This window comes from Paramacrobiotus metropolitanus, unplaced genomic scaffold (assembly GCF_019649055.1).
Source record: "Paramacrobiotus metropolitanus isolate TYO unplaced genomic scaffold, Prichtersi_v1.0 Parri_scaffold0000073, whole genome shotgun sequence".
In the NCBI taxonomy this organism is placed as follows: Eukaryota; Metazoa; Tardigrada; class Eutardigrada; order Parachela; family Macrobiotidae; genus Paramacrobiotus; species Paramacrobiotus metropolitanus.
In genome coordinates, this window is record NW_026570293.1 from 115123 (window position 1) to 134152 (window position 19030).

Sequence of the window (19030 nt, forward strand, 5' to 3'; positions counted from 1 at the left end):
ACGAATTATGCTCACCCAAATTCGGCAAATCGAGCGGCCATGTAGTTGCTTTTACAAATAAATTATGGGTTCCACAGTATTATTTCGTTTTATACGGTAGGGCAACACTTGGGTTTTATGCAATATAATCGTATAACGACCTTTAATAAGTATCACATGTACTCACACATCACATGTAAGTACGAACTCAGTGCTACTAAAGACAAGATTTATAACAAAAGATACTAATGACAAGATTCTTCTGTGGTATAGAGTATACGTTAATCTATTTTTTTGGTTTTGTGGGATAATTTATTGTTCTGTACGGTGCTGAATCCATGAATACCTGATCGATAAACAATGCGCCAGTAACAATAGCGCGCTGATAAACGCTGTGCAGTTCCTTGTACGTTTCAACGTTTAAGTCTCCTGATTCAGCGTGGTAATGCTCAGAGTATTTTGGGAACTGTTCATCTCACGTTAATTGGAATGGATTTTTCATATACTAGTACATGTAGATCGTGCGTTGCCTTTTGTAAAACATACTGATTAAAGTTACTTATTACTGTAATTCCTTGTACGAAAGACGTCCATGGTGGCTGTATGTATAGCTGTCAATTTTTCCATCGTTAACGGCTGTTGACAAAATACCGTGTGCCGTTTATTATGTGCAACATTTGGAAATCACGGTTAAGACAGACCACACCGTTTTCCGCTGATCACGCAAGCTATGGTAGGTGCTGGCGTTCGCTGCGTCGCCCGGAGGGGTTTACTAACAATTTCTACCGAAGTATTTGTTGATTCCTCGGCACTTCGCTGGAAATCATTTTCCAGCTTACTTACAAAACTTTCCAAGCCGGTTTTCTTGCATGTGCTTAGTGTTTACCATGGTGCATTGCAGTGCACTTTTCAACCGGTACAATCAAGACCGCTTAACGACTACCTTGCGGCCGGCATCTTTACGGCAGCTTCCGCGTCCATGGGATAAGTATTTCCGATTTCCGATTTCCATGGGATCACTGGGAAGACGCTGCATCAGCTGCACCGCATTTTCCACTCTCACCGGCTGTTTGAACAGCGCTGCACTCCGAAACTGATCATCTACGTTCGCCTTCTACCAGGTGGTGGTCTATCTCACCAAGCGCTCCGATTAGCAATTCCCGCTAAAGGTCAGTCAATTAGCTAGTCATTATTGCAGCTCGGATAACAGCTCGGGTAGAGGGAGAGACAGAGATTTTAGTTGTTTTTCTAATGTTTAAATTTAAACTGAAGTAGCGTGCCCGCGCTACCATTTTTTGTTTTCTTGATGGCTATTTATTGCCTATTAAAAATATTATCATTATCATTCTGTTAATTATCATGCAGTTAATTAAGCAGTTGCACGGGTAATTAATTTTATTGAACGACAATTTTTCACTGCTAGAATTTAATGTAATGTGCAATATTTTCGAAAGATTGTGCATTATGCGCAGTTCTAAAACAGATGAAAAGCAAAAAAGTTCAATGGACTGCAAAACTACAGTACAATACTTAAACAACACTTTCTTCCCTGTATATCTCAAGTAACAAACATAACTGCTACAATAACTGCTGACTATATCCCGCTATAACAAGAAAATTTCCTCTAATGTAGCAGTTATTGTCGACGTACAAAATATATTTACGCGATCTAGTTATTCTTTAATAATGTACTCGTATGTACATACACTATCATAATTAATTAATGTGCTACATTAATCGTAAGCACCTAAATACCTAAATTAAAGTTTGACTACCATAATTATTCAGTAAGTACCTAAATAAATGTACAGGATAGGCAGAGGACAGAAGCTTTTGCGCGAACAGATGAACCGATTCAAACGCGGTAATGTATGTTATAAGTGACTTATAACCACTGCAATGTCGCAAAAGTTTTTCACTCGTTTCGCTTTTTTTCGCCTCACGGTGACGGAGGGTTCTAAAAAAGCGCATATTATTGCTACCATGGGTCCATATAACCTATAGGCCTCGGCGTAACATGTACGAACAAAACCTCGGATGCTATCATGCAACTGTTATAAATCCCGTTAGTCTTATGCTAATTGCGGTAATTTTAATTTGCCCGTGTGTGACCAACGGACAGAATAGTGCGTGACCGACTTGACCGATAAAAGGTCCCGTTTGGCTTAACACAGAAGACCTTCGCTTCGCTTACCAAAAGTTCCTCACGTCTCGACCGCCAGCGGATACAAAAGATATCCCATTCTCTCAACGAAATTTACACACGCTGCCTTGTGCACCGGGCAGTACTTATGCAAATTTCCGTGCACCACACTCTGTGGTCTAACTTGTGACCGCCGCTACAGTACTTCTACCGCTTGCTGTTTTCAGTCAGTTGCGCCACGCTCCCGGCTTTCATCGAGCTAGCGTGCACGTGAGACGCGGCCACCGTATCCCAGCATGTTGCGTCCCAAACAGCCGCTTAACCATTACGCACAGGAACTAAGGTCATGCCATCATATTCCGCGACCACTCGGGCCATACTTCTTCATGTACCAGTCACTCACGAGTCACGTACCATAATTTCCAAACAAAACGCAAAATTGTAAGTTTACCTGTCGGCTGTCACTAAACTTGGCCAGAATGTGCACGAACCGATTGTTGTCTAGACAACGCATACCAATAATTTTCAAAGAAGCTGGTGGAAAAAACCAATTATTGAAAATCAGCAGGTGCTGTTCCCTTGCTAGGGAACTAAGGGGCAGAGATGAAAAGCCCCTTGTTAATCGGTCCTGATTGGTTATGAAGTTTTTATAACCACGTATTCATGGTCATCGTATGATCCTGATCGTAATGGCCACCCGGTATATGGTTCTGCTCTGGGCAGTCATTTCGCTCTGTGGATGCTGCAGTCCCTCCCAAAAAGGGCGATGTAAGTTGTACCAGTGTAAAGTGTTCCAGGTAATGTGCTGCGTCATGCGCCATATAATGCTATCGAAGCCATCTATGTGACTGACGCCATCCATAAATTATTGCAGGGAGAGTCGCTCTACTTGTTTTTTGTTTCCACGTCTAACTTGGAAATAATGTGTGGTAATGCTATGAGTGTTTTGTGTATACAGTCCCATCTCATGTTAATTTGGACACATTCATCCTTTGAGTGTTTTTACTGAGCGAAGCTCGCCCAGCCTTTATTTACCCGAGGTACAACGCTTTACGCAATATTGGAAAACATCAGTTTTTTACAACATTAAAACTTCATTGAACTTTTCTGCTCCTTCCATTGTTCCCAAAGCTGATGCCGCGTTTCCCCGCTGCATCTCCAGAGATAAACTTTAGCGCAAACTCTTCTGAACGTTTTTCACCTGTGTGCTGTTCCAAACTTTTGCCCAATGGCGATAGTGATGGCGACACTCGCCAATGTACACAGTACTATTAAATGCGAAACATTTGTTGTAGTGGATGACATAATTGCGGAAGGTCTACGCCATCAGGTGGACGACCTGGTGGTCCTGCCTTTTGACCATAGTCCAGGAACAGCCGGCGCGCTGCCGTGGCCGGCCTACGATCCAGAAGCACTGCAGCGTCCACACCTGGGTGGCAATGTGACGTTCAGCTGTGTGCTGCCGCCGGGGACGCCGTCGAACGCGGTGTCCTGGCTGCACCAGGACCGTGTTGTCTTTGAACGCGGCCAGCCGGTGCCGGAGCAGGATGGCCAGGAGTACAGCTTCAGTCACGTGGACACGCTGATGCTCTTCCGCATCAGTCATATCTCTTTCCTGTCCAGCGGATCGGTCGCCTGCGTCAACACCGTCGACTCCCTCCCCATCAAACGCTACACGCTGCTGCCGCGGGTTACCCGCGCCACCCAGGTGTTCCAGACCCCGATGCCGGATCAGCGGGTTACCGAAGGGGACACCCTGATCATCAGTTGTGCATTGCGCCTGCCGCTGTCACCGCAAGTCATAAAGAATGACCTCCTGCAGAACCATGTTATGTTCCGTCACAACGGCCGGTTGCTGTACTGGCCGGACGAAGCACCGTACGGGCTACTCCGGCCCCATGGTCCGCTCGTCGATGGGAAGAAAAACGGGGCATTGGAGGTGAATCGTGCAATCCGCAGTCCGTTCGTCGTGCAAGCGGATGTACCCAATATCAGCGCTGTCAGCGGCACGGGTACGGCAGAATGCTGGTTCCGGCCGCATGCCGGTCTACACGAGTGGATTGTGCAAAAGGCCATGGTCGTGGTATTGTCACGCAAGGCATGATTTTAACCATGCGCATCCTATTTATCAGGCTTACTTATTTTTTTAAATAATTTATTTAGTTATTTTACTATTATTTAGTAATAGTTTATTATCGGGTTGACCGGGTTGTTAATATTACAGTGCTACTACTGTATTTACATTAGAATGCCGAATCATGCTTTACAGCAATGCGGTTGCAAACGCAATACGTAGTTAGCGGTTAACTTCTCCTAAGAATGAATATATTCACTGTTCACAACAGCTTTCCTGCTATTGATTTTTCTGCCACGTGTGCACTGTACGCTCGACATTTTTTTATATCCTTTCTTAACCCTCAGTGCTAAAAAAAATTTCAAATTACTAGTAAAATTTTGGCTGTATGATACTGGCTCAAAGTTCCTGAATGCACTTATAGAAACTTACGAACGAGAGAAAAACTAAACTCCATGTTTGCTTCCAACTTACGCATCTCTAATATACCGTTTATAACGGTTTAAAAATCCTCGAGAGGCGCTTGTACAAAACATTTATTGATATAAACCTTATTGGTCGTTGTATAAGGCAGGTAGTTTACCCATGAAAAGCATTGGCTCGAAAAATCTGACGGTGATCCGTCATTTTGCCAGCCGACATTTCGGCGAACAGACACCGTGTCGAACCCACACGATGTCGAGCTAGCGTTTTGCTAAAGTGCCGCAGCTTTTCTCAGAATTGCTAGGTGAGTGAGTGACCGAGCTAGACTCCTTTTCAAAGAAGTTTTAGAACAACTACTATTTGTTCAAAGCGGCCGTTGATCACAAAAAATGTGGAGGCGAAGCCGCAGCGGTTTCTTGTATGTATATACGAGTACGATAACATCAGACTACGGTGGGCTCCTATACCTGCAATACAAGGTAAGCCTCGCGTATCCGCCTGTGAGTGTACTGTGTACAAGCCTGTCCGGTAATTTCTGTCGTAAAGGTACAGCTAGCGCAAAATTTGCGCTTAAAACCATAGCCACGTCACTGCGCTTATTAGATTGCCTAAATGCGCTCCGCAGTCAGATTGTCCATTACTACACCGACGGTTTTTTAGCCACCTTGCGCCAGGCAGTTACTGTTATTCTCATTAAATTAACTGGCATGCACCAGGCCACCAGCCAGCCAGATGCATGTTACGTATTAAAACAGTGTGGCGTGGCGCGCCGTAGCATGGAGTTTGGCGTAACACGCAAATTTGTGTATTGTATTTCGCTGTATTGAACCGGCAGAAATTACCGGACAAGCTTGTACACTGTACAGTATTTAAAGATTGCAGGCGGTACTCTTTAATTTCAATAGCACGATAACAATATCAGGAGTTAGTTTCACTTAAAGTATTGGTATTGGCTGATGTACAGTATTGGCTGATGCCAATAAAGCAAATGGGAGTGCATCTAAAACACAGAGAGGAAAAGTCAACTGGGAGGCCAACATGGCGAATGAGGCAGAACAGGACGTAACATGATGCATGCAGGCCGAAGCTCGGCAATCACTGTAATTTACCAGTTTACGGGGAGCTGCAGCATTTACTTTTTTGACATCCGAGAATCTTTCCGTTATGAGCCGGCATTGCCTTCATTTTTGCAAATGCCGAAGCTATCGGTAGTCGCAGAGTCGGTACCGCTGGCGACATTGAAATAATATTTTATGTAATAATCATAATCAGGCAGTTTAATGCGGCTGTAGTCAGTTAATAACTTTATTGGGCAATAGCCCCCAAAACAACAAATAGTGCAAGCGCGGGCACACTACTTTACAGTTAAAATTTAAACATTAAAAAAACAATCTGTAGTCAGTTTATACTTAGTGTGCTCTATTACTGGTACATATACGTGCCTACATATTAATAATTAATTTTTTATTCTTAAATAAATTATTGCTAGCAAATGGCAGCTTCATAATTTATTAGTAAACAAATTTTACGTAAGTACTGACACAAGCACGGCACCTGATGCGTGCCTGAAGTGATACGATTTTATAATACTAACTTCCTTAGTGTGATAGTAAGACTGCTGTATCACCCAGTATTGTGACTTGCAGGTTTTGTTACTTAGTAACCGCAACTATCTACAAATTTTTCAAGTTTACCTGTGTGTCTTGCACATTACATACAGCAGGGTGGGAACAAAGCATTGCATACAGTATTTTCTGAATTGATTTTGTCGACACATTCTAAGCACGCCTTCTAAAACGAGTAACAGCAAGTGCTCTAAGGTTAACCAGACAGTACAGAAAAACCGAAAGCCAGAGAATGTCTCAGCATCACCACGCCCACAACTACGAATGCTACTCGCACACGTCGGGCGCCAAGGAGGACACCCATATGGCGTCGGGCGAGAAGGAGGTCCACACCACCAGCTACACCCACGCGGAAGCCAAGGCGCCCGTTCTGAATGTCCCTGATCCGCTAACCGTCACTGGCATCGGTAACCTGTGACCTTTACTAAATTTAATAACACAACACACTGCTGAACAAAACCTTAGTATAAAAAAATAATTTTATTAAAGTTGCATTAATAACTAATTGCGTAATTTTTGAATACATATAAATAAATTACCTATTGGTTTATTTACATGTATATTTACGTATTGCGAGAAAACAGCATAGGAGGACATTTGCAAGCGGTTACTATTGTGTTAATTAGTAATATATTAGATATTACGAAGTTATAACCACAAGGTCCACAGAATTATGCACAATGATTTAATAACAATAAATAAATAAATGTTATCAATTTCTAAATTGATAATTTGCTTCAACCAGCAATGATTTTGTAATATGGGCTAAACAATGTAAAAAAACACGGCTAAACTAAATGTTTCATAAAAATGATTAGTAGTTCTGATTAAATGTCAAATGCAATTTTGATGAAATTTGTGTATTGATCATTAATGGATGTTGGTAAATACGCAGCGAATATAAACCCGTGTAATTAATTTCCAGCCGGTCTGGGACAGACACTGGTGGGTGAGGGTTTCGCCGCCTCGGCGGTACGGGCGTCCGGTGAATCGGAAAGGGTCACCGTCCTGCCTAACGAGCACCTGACGGAGGAGGCCCGCCGCGACCAGGAGAAGTACCAGAAGGAGAAGGAGGCCATTGCGGAGCGCCAGAAGCACGCGTTGGAGGCCAAGACGGAGGCCTACCGGAAGGAGGCCGAGCAGCAGGCCGAGAAGATCCGCAAGGAGATGGAGAAGCAGCACGAGCGGGATGTCGGCTTCCGTCAGGAGCTGGTCAGTGAGACCATCGCGGCGCAGAAGAAGCAGGTCGATCTGGAGGCGCAGATGGCCAAGAAGCAGTTGGAGCGCGAGGGGCAGGCGGCGCGCGAGGCTCTGGAGAAGAGCAAGATGACCAGCAATGTAAGTATACTGGCATGTGCACGAGTACTCCGTGTATCATGTATGCGATAGGCCTTATATCGGGGCATATACAAGCCCGTCCGGATGATGAGCACGATGTCCGTCCGTCCGGATGATGAGCTTGTTCATATTAAATAATATATATATATATATATATATATATATATATATATATATATATATATATATATATATATATATATATATATATATATATATATATATATGTACATATCGGTATATATACCGATATGTACATAAATTAACGTAAATCTGTAAATGCCCTGAAAACCTGGCGATTCTGAAAACTTTATCAAAACTACATACGCAGACATGTAGTATGCATACATGCATATTTAATGCTTTATTTATAATGTGCTTATTTAATTTTCAATTATATACTCTGTAGATATTTTGTTATATGAGTAGGTTTCAGTTAGTAGAATTCAGTATAAAAAATATTTAATATTTAAGTCTATATTTTTGAAAAGTTTTTCAAAATTTCCAGGTTTGCATCTTGTATCTCCAGTATTGCATCAGCTCGGAAGTTTTTGTAAAACGAAAAATTTCGATTTACAGGTGGAAGTCAACTTCGACACTGCGATCGGCCACGCCGTCTCTGGCAGCACCACGGTGGAGTCGGAAGTGAACAAACTAAACTGAATAAATAATGTTTACTGATACAGTGCTTACGTACTGTAAATACTAATAACAATAATTATTCTAATATATTCCTCTATCATGTGCTATGTGCATTTTTATGGTAACTATGTGAATGTGTGTATGTCTTTACAATCAGGTACACCGCACAGTTGATCCAAGTGCTTCTCTATCGTGAACTACTCTAGCGTATGGCGATCAAATCTTGCCGGTCAATGCTAATTATACAGACAAAAATCATTTATTGCAGCATATGACGTTTACCTTTTTATCTAGAAATATTGATTTAAACAGGTACAATAATACTAAAAAACAAACAACGAAATCTGCGCAACCAGTTACTGTAGTTTGTTTTGAGTGGGTAAAGTGCCGAACACAGCAGCAGCATTTCCTTTTACAATGGCGAGCCGCACATCCTCCTTACCAGCGAATGCGAAATGATGAACTTAAATTATAAAAATAAAAATTAAGAAAGCAGTTAATACCAAACGCTAATACAAACAATAATGAAAACAAGGAAAAGCGTATAAAAATGTAGTGGAAATGGCTTTATCGCCATATTGGACTCACTGCAGTCTGCAGCAGACAACGATGCGGAAGCAACCTTGTACAAAATCGAAGAACGCTGATGTACAAAATCGAAGAACGCGAAAAATGCTGATGTTTTGATATATTGTTTCCAATTACGTTGTACCGCAGGTAAAATAAAACACAAGAACGCTCACCGGCCTTTTCGTTGCAGTGACGCCTAGCGTAGCTAGAAATCTAGCAGTCCATATTTTACTCAGTTAGCCCCAAATAAATGACGCTGCACAGCGTCCCTGGTCTTTGTATGATTACGCTGCTGTTCCTCTGTATCGACCGGTGCGTCCTTGATGCGCAAACGGCCGAACGGCTCAACTACCGACGTATGCAGTGCTCTCTCTTGGGGCGTGAGGAGTGGGGCATTCGGCATCAGCGGCGTCGACGTCGACGCTGCGCTTGCAACCGGTGCGGACTCAGTTCTCATTATCCGGGGCGACGCTTGTAGTGATTTGGGCGTTGATGACGCTGCCCTGAACAATGGAGGGGTGCCCTTTGATGTGGAGGCCTTCGGTGCCACGGTATCGGCGCGACTGGTACCCTGGCCGCTGCCGGCTCCACTGGCTTCTGCCTCCCGGCGTCCGCTGGTGCTCTGGATCGTCTGCGGCAAATTCCTTAGCGCACGTGCAACTGCGTCGCAGTCGTCATCCGTATAACGGCTAATGTGTTTCAGAGGTGCGGCCACCACCACCCCTCTCGTGTACAACTTCTCCGCATCAAATTGACCATACCGATACAAAGGGACCAGGACCAGATTGGGACGGTCCTCGTTAAGCTTTAACAAAAGCGCTTGGGTAAAAGCGTGCCACGGTTGCTCGTCAGCATTGCGCGCATTAGTATCCTTCTCACTGCGTGTCAGCGCGGCATTTAGCATCAAGCAGCCCGCTTCGGCCAGCGGTCGCAAATTAAAATGCTTGGAAATTCTTGTCCCGCCAAGTCTGTCCTGCTCGATGCAGTTGCAGGACACGAAAGTGTCATTCTGTCCTCCATGATTGCCCCACGCCGAATGGAGAATGCGGTATAAATTTTTGGCAGCCGGAACGCCAAATATCTTGTCTTTGTCTGATTTATCGCCGGTCGGTTTGGGGTTTGGCTGAAAAATATGCCCGTAAGACTCTGTCCACGTACATCCGCCGGCAAATCCTGTGCTCTTGGCTCTGGGATGGCTTGGCTTTAATGGCTCCATCATAATGAAAATTGCCGTAATACTTTCGTACGGACAATGTGTCCACTGAAACATTGTGTCCCAGCCTGGACTGGTGTCATTATTATTTTCCATTGCCCTTGCCCATTTTTCATGGCCATGGGCTTGTACGTTTTATGGAGATACTTCATGATGGCTTGGAATTCTGTTGCGATTCCCTTGGCACTGTTCGGAGCCCACATCCAGCTCCATGATTCATGGACCGTTGCTTTCACCTGGGCGATAAATTCCTCCTCGGATAACTGAGCCATTGGCAGAATTTAACACATATATTAAGCACTTAATGCTATTCTGTACCTGATAGCGAAGCTGCGGGTGGTGATAATGAACTTAAATTTATATCTGCCACAAAAAAAATGTGCATGCAAAAAGCAAATCCCGGTAAAATTAGTATGGCTACGAGCCCACTGAAACCAGACAATTAGATGCGCGATGCGGTGCCGGCGATTGCTCATAATATACGCTCGCGAAGAGTTTTTGAACATCCGTCCGCCGGCAGGCTGTTGTCACCCGGAAATGCGCATTCATGAATCCCCAGAATGACTGTAATATTACTCGTATTACGTCAGCTTTTGCCGGCCTCCAACGCCGTCGCTCAACTGCGCCGTTCCGCTGATGCAGTATCTGTACACGAGGTGAAGTTATGCGTCATACAGGTCATACGTGGCCGGAGGGACTGTTGAAGTCTGCTACCGAATCCGTTTTGTACAACGTTTTGCTAGTAATGCACTAACTGTGTGCGCGTTATTTCCGGTCGGCCGTGCCTGAATTGTATTAGCGCCACACAGGCACGATGTACGGCGTAACGGCTGCAATTACTGCGAACATGCTGCCTGCTAGTGTAGAAATTAAAACTTTTCCAGTAGAACCGGAAACCTCGCCGGAAGTTATTTGACTATGTTCTCTGTATGCTGCCAGTAGTTGCTGTAAACTCTTTGCACTGATTTTCTGCTATATACAGTATACAGGTGATGCAGCAAAACCGGCATGATATTGTAATAGACGTTATAATTATAATTACCTTAATACCTAGTATAACATACCGTGTATAATAACCAATAAGCACTCTTACTCAAATTTTATTCAGACTGGTGGTACAAAAGTCTTAATTTTTTTTCTCTCACAGTAATTATATACTGATTGTAAAGCCTCAGCCGACAGTAGAAATAGGCGGCCTTTATTTATGCATGCCGCCGATTTGTTGCTAAAGTGCACAAATTACGGTTCTGATTAGCCGGGTCGTTGGTATTAAAGATGATAAATGTTGTCTAAGCGGTTCACGATGTGTGACTAGTGACTACCTTCTCTGCAAGCTGGCCCAGCTTGCCATGAACGCAGCGTAACTAGGCACTGAGACATATTATCGGAAGCTACCCATTCTATTTCTAAACCTGATTTTACTTTTGTTTCTTCTACCGTTCGTACGGAACGACGTAATAAATAAAGCCTGCAATTTGGCCGCACAGTAAACCGGTGTTTTTCGATTCTGGTACATAACCGTAATCACAGCTGCTTCGTGGCCCCTTTCCTTTTCCAAACTGAACAGTCGTTTGCTCCCTGGATGCGCTGAGTAAACAATTCCAGTTGAGATGATTTAAGAATATCGTTTGAGTACTGATGCGGCCACCGTCGTAGTCCCCGGTGTTGACGCTGTCCTGAACAGTCCAAGCGTGACCTTTGATGTGCTCGCCCTCGATGTCCCCATTATGTCGGCTGTGCCTTTCCCACTCTGTCCGGCGGCCCCTGACCCACTCGTTTCTCCCTCCCGGGACCGGCCGGTCTTCTTAATCGTTTACTGTCGGTCAAATATCGCACGTGCCGCTTTACAGCAGTCATCGGCGTCATAACAGCCGAGACGCTTAGAATGAGGTGTTTGGACAGCCACGCCACTCGTTCATATTTGTGCCCTTATCAAACACTGGGGACTTATATAACGGGATAAAAATCCAATTGAGACGCTCCTCCTAATAATTACGTAATAGCGTTCGGGTAAAAGCTCGCCCCTCGGGTTCTTCGCCAATGCATCGCCTTCGAATTTCCACTATGTTTCAGTGCAATGTTTAGCAGCATCCTTTGTCAACTTCAGCAGATCAAAGTTCTTTGACAAGGGTGTTCCTTCCAGTCTGTTCTTCTCGATAGAGTCGCAAAGCTGAAAGGTACCCCTTCCGTCCCACTGCTCACGGTTGCACAAGCACCATGTCAACAACTTTTTTGCTGTTGAAAATAGAGTTATACTATATAAAACTTACAAAATTTTTGTATTTTTTACGGGGAAAAATCTCACGGAATTCATGGTTTTGGGAACTGAGACACAAAACTTTTCTACCCAATTTCAATTTACATACACAAATGTTTGTGAAGAGGTATCACTTTTTAAAACAATTTTGTTGTATCCAGTAGCAGTTGAAATTGTCTTTCAAACGTCGTTAGCGGTACGACGAGTGGCGAAACGAACGATAACAGCAGACGGCCATTTTGTTCAGCCGCCCGGTAACAGAATGCTAGCGGCGCAGTAGTCTAGCGGCGCGCGGCCGGATGTTTTAGAGGCGATAGGGATGGGCTCCAAATGTAGCTGGGTTGGTGACTGGTGTGGTTTTTGATAACGATAAATTGCAGGCGGGTTGGCATGTCTGCCAGCAAGGCTAACAAGAAACCGACATGGTCGGAACTCTGAAGGAACTGCAGCACACAAGGCTGATGGTGAGAGTGACCCCTTTGCAGCAGTAATATCGCTGGGGGTACAGCCTTGGTACAGCTAACAATTGTCAGGTACCCTGAAGGTACTAGTACCATAACAATTGTCAAGTTTTGAAGGAATTAACTGTTATAAATTAACTGGTTAAAGAAGTCGGAAAGAGGGTTGAATTACAAACAGGCGAGATTCGCAGCCATGAGTTTTTAAAGCAGAACATTTGTTTAGCTATTCAAAGAGGAAATGCCGCTTCTGTTATTGGTACTGTGGAAAATGTTGTTTTGTTTAAGTGTAACTGAATCATAATATTGTTATCGCTTGGTTGAAATTTGGAAAAAAAATCTAAAAAAAATTAACTGTAGCTTACCGGTTAATAGCTGTACCACAGTTACCGGACACCGGTCGCTATAACATTTTCTTACGTACATGGTTTTAAACTTGTCTACCTCCTCAGCTTGCTTTACCATCAGATCAATTAATTAGGGAGCAGGGAAGCTCTCTGATGTGCTACCAGGTATTGCTTGTCCCTCGCCAAGGCCAGCATGTCACACAGAACAGGATACAAAATTCGACCCATTATCATTCGCTACCGAACCGAGTAAATGGGCAGTGTATCTCAGGCCTTAGGGTATGGTGCACAGGACTGGCCTTCAAAGAAAATTAACGTCTTAATTGAATAGTTAAATAAGACAAGCCGTGTGCAAACAACAGTAGCGAAAGCATTCCAAATACACGGTTGCGTTATTCCGGTATTTCTAGAATCTTTGGTAATGTAGCAAACCGCAGCGTGTGTAAAATATAAAAACCTACTTTTGCGTATATACCGTTAACTGCATTACTACAATTATTATATCAACTTTCTATAGCAACGAAGCATCAGCGAAAAACTTTCAATTTTGCCTGCCTTGTTCGCCTCAGTATCCTTTTGCTTGCACGATGAATGGTTTTAATGCTTGTGATTATCAGTTCTTTATTCTGTGTACCACAACACTGTTGTATGTGGTTTCGGTCGGCACGGTTCTTTTAAGGACTAATGGCGACGCGGGGACCTTCGCTGCAGATCACACTTTCAGACTGGCCAATTATTTTCAAGACAGGATGGTTCTGGAGGCAGACATCCCTGGGTCGGTGTTGTGGGGGTATGGAAAGCCAGGTGCCGAAGTTGAAATTGAACTGCTGGGTGATATTCTACTGACCGGCATCAATGGTAAGCGAACTGGGCAACCCCGCAACCCGTGACATACGTTTCGGGCTTTCCTGTACTACGTGCGCAAAATGATTATTAAATTTTTCTTTCTGTAGTTTCATATACGGAGGATCTAACTGAGGCTTTCTCCTATAAACATAACGCAAAACGATAATTAAAATTCTTTTGTGTATTTCTAACACGACGTACCTCACTGAGGCCGAGCACCGAGCATTGTGAGTTAATGACTAGTGAGACCAATATATAAATGCAGTTTTATAAAGCCGATTTCTGTCATCGCACTAAGAATCTAAGATCGAGTACTTACTCTGTATTTTGCGGTTGCTACTTGAACGTCAAAACAATGTGCAAGGAAGGAAGAAGCAACAAAACAAACGATCATGAAAAGAGACAGATCTAGAAGAAATGCAAAAGTATTGCAGGCCATTCTGTCTTAGTTTTCCCAATTTTTTTTAAACATCGTGGCCTAATGTGGACATTAATTTTGTGGTTAGGGAAAGTCAATCTACCCGAAACACCTATCTGTGCAGCGGCTCCCATCGGGATGCCGGACATCGCACATGTTTTATCTAACTTCGAGCAGAGCACTTGTCTCCAGTGTGGCTTTTCCCGTATTTGCGCACTACGTTCCGTAGTGAAGAGTGGTCGGGCGGAAATATGTGGTGCTATGGCGGCTCCGCGATGAAACAATTTTTGTCATATATTGTTTTTGAACGAGCAATAATAGTACTTCGAATGCTGCCTTATATGGACTCCCCTTATATTACTCTCCCTTATCTAGGTTCCCGGCTTGTTAGCAATACCCGTCAAATTAAATTTATCGGATTTATAGCAGAACCCTTTTCTACTTCTTTCAATCGGATTTACAAGTGAGCACACCAAAGAATTCCGAAATTTCACATCCGAATTATATTTATATATATTATCTATACAATAATATTTTTCATTAATTTCAACCGGATTTGTCAATGAACAAACTGAAAAATGCTGAAATTTCATGTCACATTATTTTTTCATGGGGTTCTTAGTGCATTTTTACGGGCGACGTTTAGAAAGATTTTGAATTTAGAAAGATTTTGAATCTGTCGTTGATGCAACCTGAGCACTTTGAAACAAACTAAATGCTACAAAAGTACTGGCAAAATAAGTATTTTAAATAAATCAAAAATTTCAGTCAGGCATAACTCTGATAACAGCTGCGAAAGTGTGAGTAATAACGTAACCGCCCATGTAGAGGGTTGCTCATATTGCTCGGGAGCCCAGATAAGGGAGAGTAATATAAGGGCCCATATAAGGCAGCATTCGAAGTATGGTAGTTATGGACAACAGTGAACACCGCTCAGTAAATCCAATCAAATGAAGAACTTATCCCAATTTAAACTTATTCTTACTGGTAGTTAATAACTAGTTATGTATTTAACAGTATGCTATGTTCGATTTCCACAACAATGGTATCAGTAATGACTCGTATACAGATGAAGGGCTCTGGAAACAATCTTTGTGGGCTGGTATTCCGACCGGACCGTGGGACATCGACGTGTATCAGAGCGAACGAGGCAACTACACTGGTCATGTCGTATTGCGCGATGTTTATTTTGGAGACGTATTTCTGTGCGTCGGTGAGGCCAACATGGCGTTTCCGGTTGCGAAGGTAAGACATCCTGAACTCCATACTACGGCGCGTCACGCCGCGCTGTTTAATCAGTGGCGGTGTTAATCACATAACAAGCATTTCGCTGGCAGGTGGCTTGCTGCACGCCAGATATTTTAATGAGAATAACTGTATGTAACTGCTTGGCGGAAGGTGGATAGAAAATGGTCGGTGCAGTAAGGAACAATCTAACTGCGGAGGCAGTTAGGCATTGCAATAGACGTAGCGTAGTGGCCATCGTTCAAACGCTAACTTCGCGTTAATATCGCTCTACCTGTTCCTTTACATGCTCAATTTGGCGACAGGTTTGTGCGAGTTCACCAAACGGTGAAAGAATAATATCACAATAGCATGAGCTCATTGTCCTCTGTATTTTGTATAAAAACAGACAGTCGCTGTTCGTAGAGAGTACGTAGCGTAAGGGTACGTAACCAAACTGTAGGCATTTGACATTTAGAAGTTACCGGAAGATATGCGATACCCTATACTACAATAGTACCTGTTTTTTTACTCAGTGGACTCTGAGCAGGTGCGTGCTTTCAGGTGCTACATCGCACGCATCTTATATACGCGACAAGATTAATACAGTAGTGTTAGTGTCAGTACTTATGCTAAGTAATGAAGCGCTACGGGTAGTTAATGAATCTCGAAGTAATTAACGTATGTACTGACCAGATGTTCAATGCTTCGGAAGAACTGGCGGCATCCTCGGAATTCCCCCTTATCCGACTAATGAGAATCTCACCAGATTCGTCCTTCAGCGCGCTGCCGGAACCACGCATCCTTCAGAACTGGACTATAGCGACTCCGGATTCGTTAAAAGACTTTTCTGCACTGTGCTGGGCGACAGGCCGGCGCGTGTCTGAAGATATTCGCAGCCGATTCGGTACGTTTTAGGAGAAATCTCTACTAAAACCGAAACGATTCTCGACTACTTCACTTAAATAGGTCAAAAGGCTCCCATTGGCTTGATTGGGGCTTATCGAGACGCAGCCTCTCCCATTCGCGGCTGGATTCCTCCAAACAGTATTGGGCATTGTACAGGAACTATGCAGCAGCCGGGAACGGATTCCGTGCTGTGGAACGCCATGATTGCCCCGATAAAAACACTGCGTTTCACCAGCGTTATCTGGTATCAGGGCGAATCGGATGCCGCCCTGGATGCCGACACCTACGGCTGTCTGTTCAAGGCCATGGTGGAGGGATGGAGGGGCAATTTCTTCCGGGGTATCGCGCTTCCCTTTGCGGCGGTTTTTCTGACTACTGCTGTCATGCAGCGTTGATTCATTATTATTCCTATTTTTCTACTGATTCTGATTGCTGTTTTTATACCATACCGTCGCGCCTGATCCCTTTTTCAATTTTTATGTTTCGTAAAGTATTGTGTATATTACTTTGGTTGTATGTTTTGGGTTTCTTAACAGAGTTTTTTGGTGTTGGACACCAGAATTTTTTGGTGTTGGACACCAGAATTTTTTGGTGTTGGACACCAGAATTTTTTGGTGTTGGACACCAGAATTTTTTGGTGTTGGACACCAGAATTCTTTGGCATTGTGCAGCTGGGTACGAGGAATTCTGAAGACGTACCGGGCGCCACCGCTCAGATACGGTGGGAACAGACGGCCGAGTATGGACAGGTGCCGAATGAAGCTCTGATACTTGTCTTCATGGCCTCAGCGATGGATCTGGCGGACCCCGAGTCACCGTTTGGCTCGTAAGACGACTGTAGTGTCCCGTAAATGTTCACGCACGTGAGCTTTTCTACTGAAGCCTTAGTAATTTTACTGATCATTCATAACGTAGCTTTAACTTGTAAAATGTATGCGACAGTTAGTAATGCTTATCTAAGTCGTAAGACGGAGTTTACTGACACAACGTACCGTGACCTTCCGTTATCCAATAGACCTACTTGTTGAACATATGAGAACCTAGGCGCTGCGTGACCTTCAATAATACTGTACACAAGCTTACATTGCCGGTTGTGTTTGTATCAGGGAGCTGCCACGCTACAAAGAAGAGATCGCGCAGCGCTTGCTGGCCGGTATTGTGTCGGTCTTGTACTACCGACACATCCCATTTCAAGGACCTTTCCCGAAACGCATACAACTGGGCCCGGATAATGCCTCTCTGTGTATCGAATATGACCAGCAGATAAATTTCACACCGAACGCTGCAAGCAATTTTGAGGTACCAGATTTCCTTGACCGGCGTTTTCTCCATTGTATACTGTACATGTAAATTATGATAACTCGGTCACGTTAATTTTTGATGAACCCATACGCACATACACTGTATTTATTGATTCGTTTTCTGCACTTGAATTGCATCATGCAGTAATACGCAGCTAAATTAATTTTTTGTGGCAGATTTGTTGCGATACGCCGATATTCCGCACTGATAACTGGAAAGACTGCCGAATTTGGCATAACACCACCAGTCGGCCTAGCCTGTCCGCGGGAAATACAATTGTCGTCTCGACGCCGTGTGCCGGCAACGCATCGGCCAGTTTTGTGCAGTACGCCTGGGCAGTGACCCCATGTGGATACAAGAATTGTCAAGTCTACGCCACGGATTATCTGGGCGACCCCAAAGGACTGCCGGGACCACCGTTCGTTCTGCCAACCAACTGGACACGCGACGACTACAACCTAGTCTGAGCAGTAATTGTGTTGATGTCAAAGAGGCTGACGCCTAGCGCGGGCGGTCTGGGGCAATTTTTTGTACAGTACATTACAGTGCAGTACATTTTCTGTACGGGTGCAGTACACTGGCCATCGCGCGAGAAACTTGTCTATATCAACTTTCTAGTTGTGTGCAGGATATTTTATTCTTAAACATACTTTCTTACACAGTCTTAAGAGACTTCACTGATTATACAGCATCAACTGACTCATGCGGTCTAATCCCAAAGAACATTTGATCTAAATTCGCACCCATCGGTGCCGTTCCCATGACAGATGCCGCATTGCCTCGTTGGATTTTGATGCTGATCCGCTGGCGCAGGAATTCTGTGGCCCGCTTTTCGCCGGTTTCCTGTTGAATCTTCTGTCCACCTACTGTCATCATGCGGGTTGCTTCCGGTCCAGGCGGTCCAACCGTCGAAGCCCAAGGCTCTGAAAAGGTAGTTTTGCAAGATATTATAGTATTAAACCTTAATCATTTCGGCTTGTACCCGGTAAGCTAGCCTAAACCAAATTTTTCTACTCACGGGCGAAAATACGGGGCGTATAATTATGACGGAGTCTGACAGAAAACGAAAGAGCCTGAGAAGCTGAGCTGTATCTTTACATGCAGTTCAGTAAGCTTTAAGGTCGGTATGAAGCACTAAGATTACCCGGGTAGGTGCAGTACTTGTACAGCAAGTGCAGCGCAGTGAGCGCACATACTGGTTACAACCACCCTTATGCTGTGCGTGAATGCACGCGACGTATCAGAATTGACAGAAGCTGGCC

General features: G+C 44.0%; 4 protein-coding genes across 5 annotated transcripts; 3 read left to right on the top strand and 1 right to left on the bottom strand.

The window, feature by feature from the left end:
- Positions 1–156: 156 nt before the first annotated feature.
- On the top strand, positions 157–4464 carry LOC129595013 (uncharacterized). Its single transcript, XM_055491915.1, has 3 exons — positions 157–175; positions 969–1148; positions 3418–4464. Exons 1-3 carry the CDS (start codon positions 157–159, stop codon positions 4224–4226), a joined length of 1008 nt encoding a protein of 335 aa, XP_055347890.1. The 3' UTR covers positions 4227–4464.
- A 1860-nt stretch (positions 4465–6324) lies between these two features.
- Positions 6325–8492, top strand: LOC129594970 (cytosolic-abundant heat soluble protein 94205-like). The gene is made up of 3 exons (XM_055491845.1): positions 6325–6651; positions 7170–7582; positions 8162–8492. Exons 1-3 carry the CDS (start codon positions 6477–6479, stop codon positions 8243–8245), a joined length of 672 nt encoding a protein of 223 aa, XP_055347820.1. The 5' UTR covers positions 6325–6476; the 3' UTR covers positions 8246–8492.
- Positions 8493–8548: 56 nt separating this feature from the next.
- On the bottom strand, positions 8549–10472 carry LOC129594969 (uncharacterized). 2 transcript variants are annotated; one of them, XM_055491843.1, is made up of 2 exons: positions 10326–10472; positions 8549–10243 (listed from the first exon to the last, which is right to left on the bottom strand). In XM_055491843.1, exon 2 carries the CDS (start codon positions 10101–10103, stop codon positions 9027–9029), a length of 1077 nt encoding a protein of 358 aa, XP_055347818.1. In that variant the 5' UTR covers positions 10104–10243; positions 10326–10472; the 3' UTR covers positions 8549–9026. The 2 variants fall into 2 exon arrangements, with proteins under 2 accessions (XP_055347818.1, XP_055347819.1); XM_055491844.1 differs by having other exon boundaries at positions 8549–10270.
- Positions 10473–13656: 3184 nt separating this feature from the next.
- Positions 13657–18334, top strand: LOC129595014 (sialate O-acetylesterase-like). Its single transcript, XM_055491916.1, has 7 exons — positions 13657–13927; positions 15403–15578; positions 16254–16464; positions 16527–16805; positions 17118–17292; positions 17573–17765; positions 17945–18334. The coding sequence occupies exons 1-7, from the start codon at positions 13657–13659 to the stop codon at positions 18233–18235; spliced, it is 1596 nt and encodes a 531-aa protein (XP_055347891.1). The 3' UTR covers positions 18236–18334.
- The last annotated feature ends 696 nt before the right edge of the window (positions 18335–19030 follow it).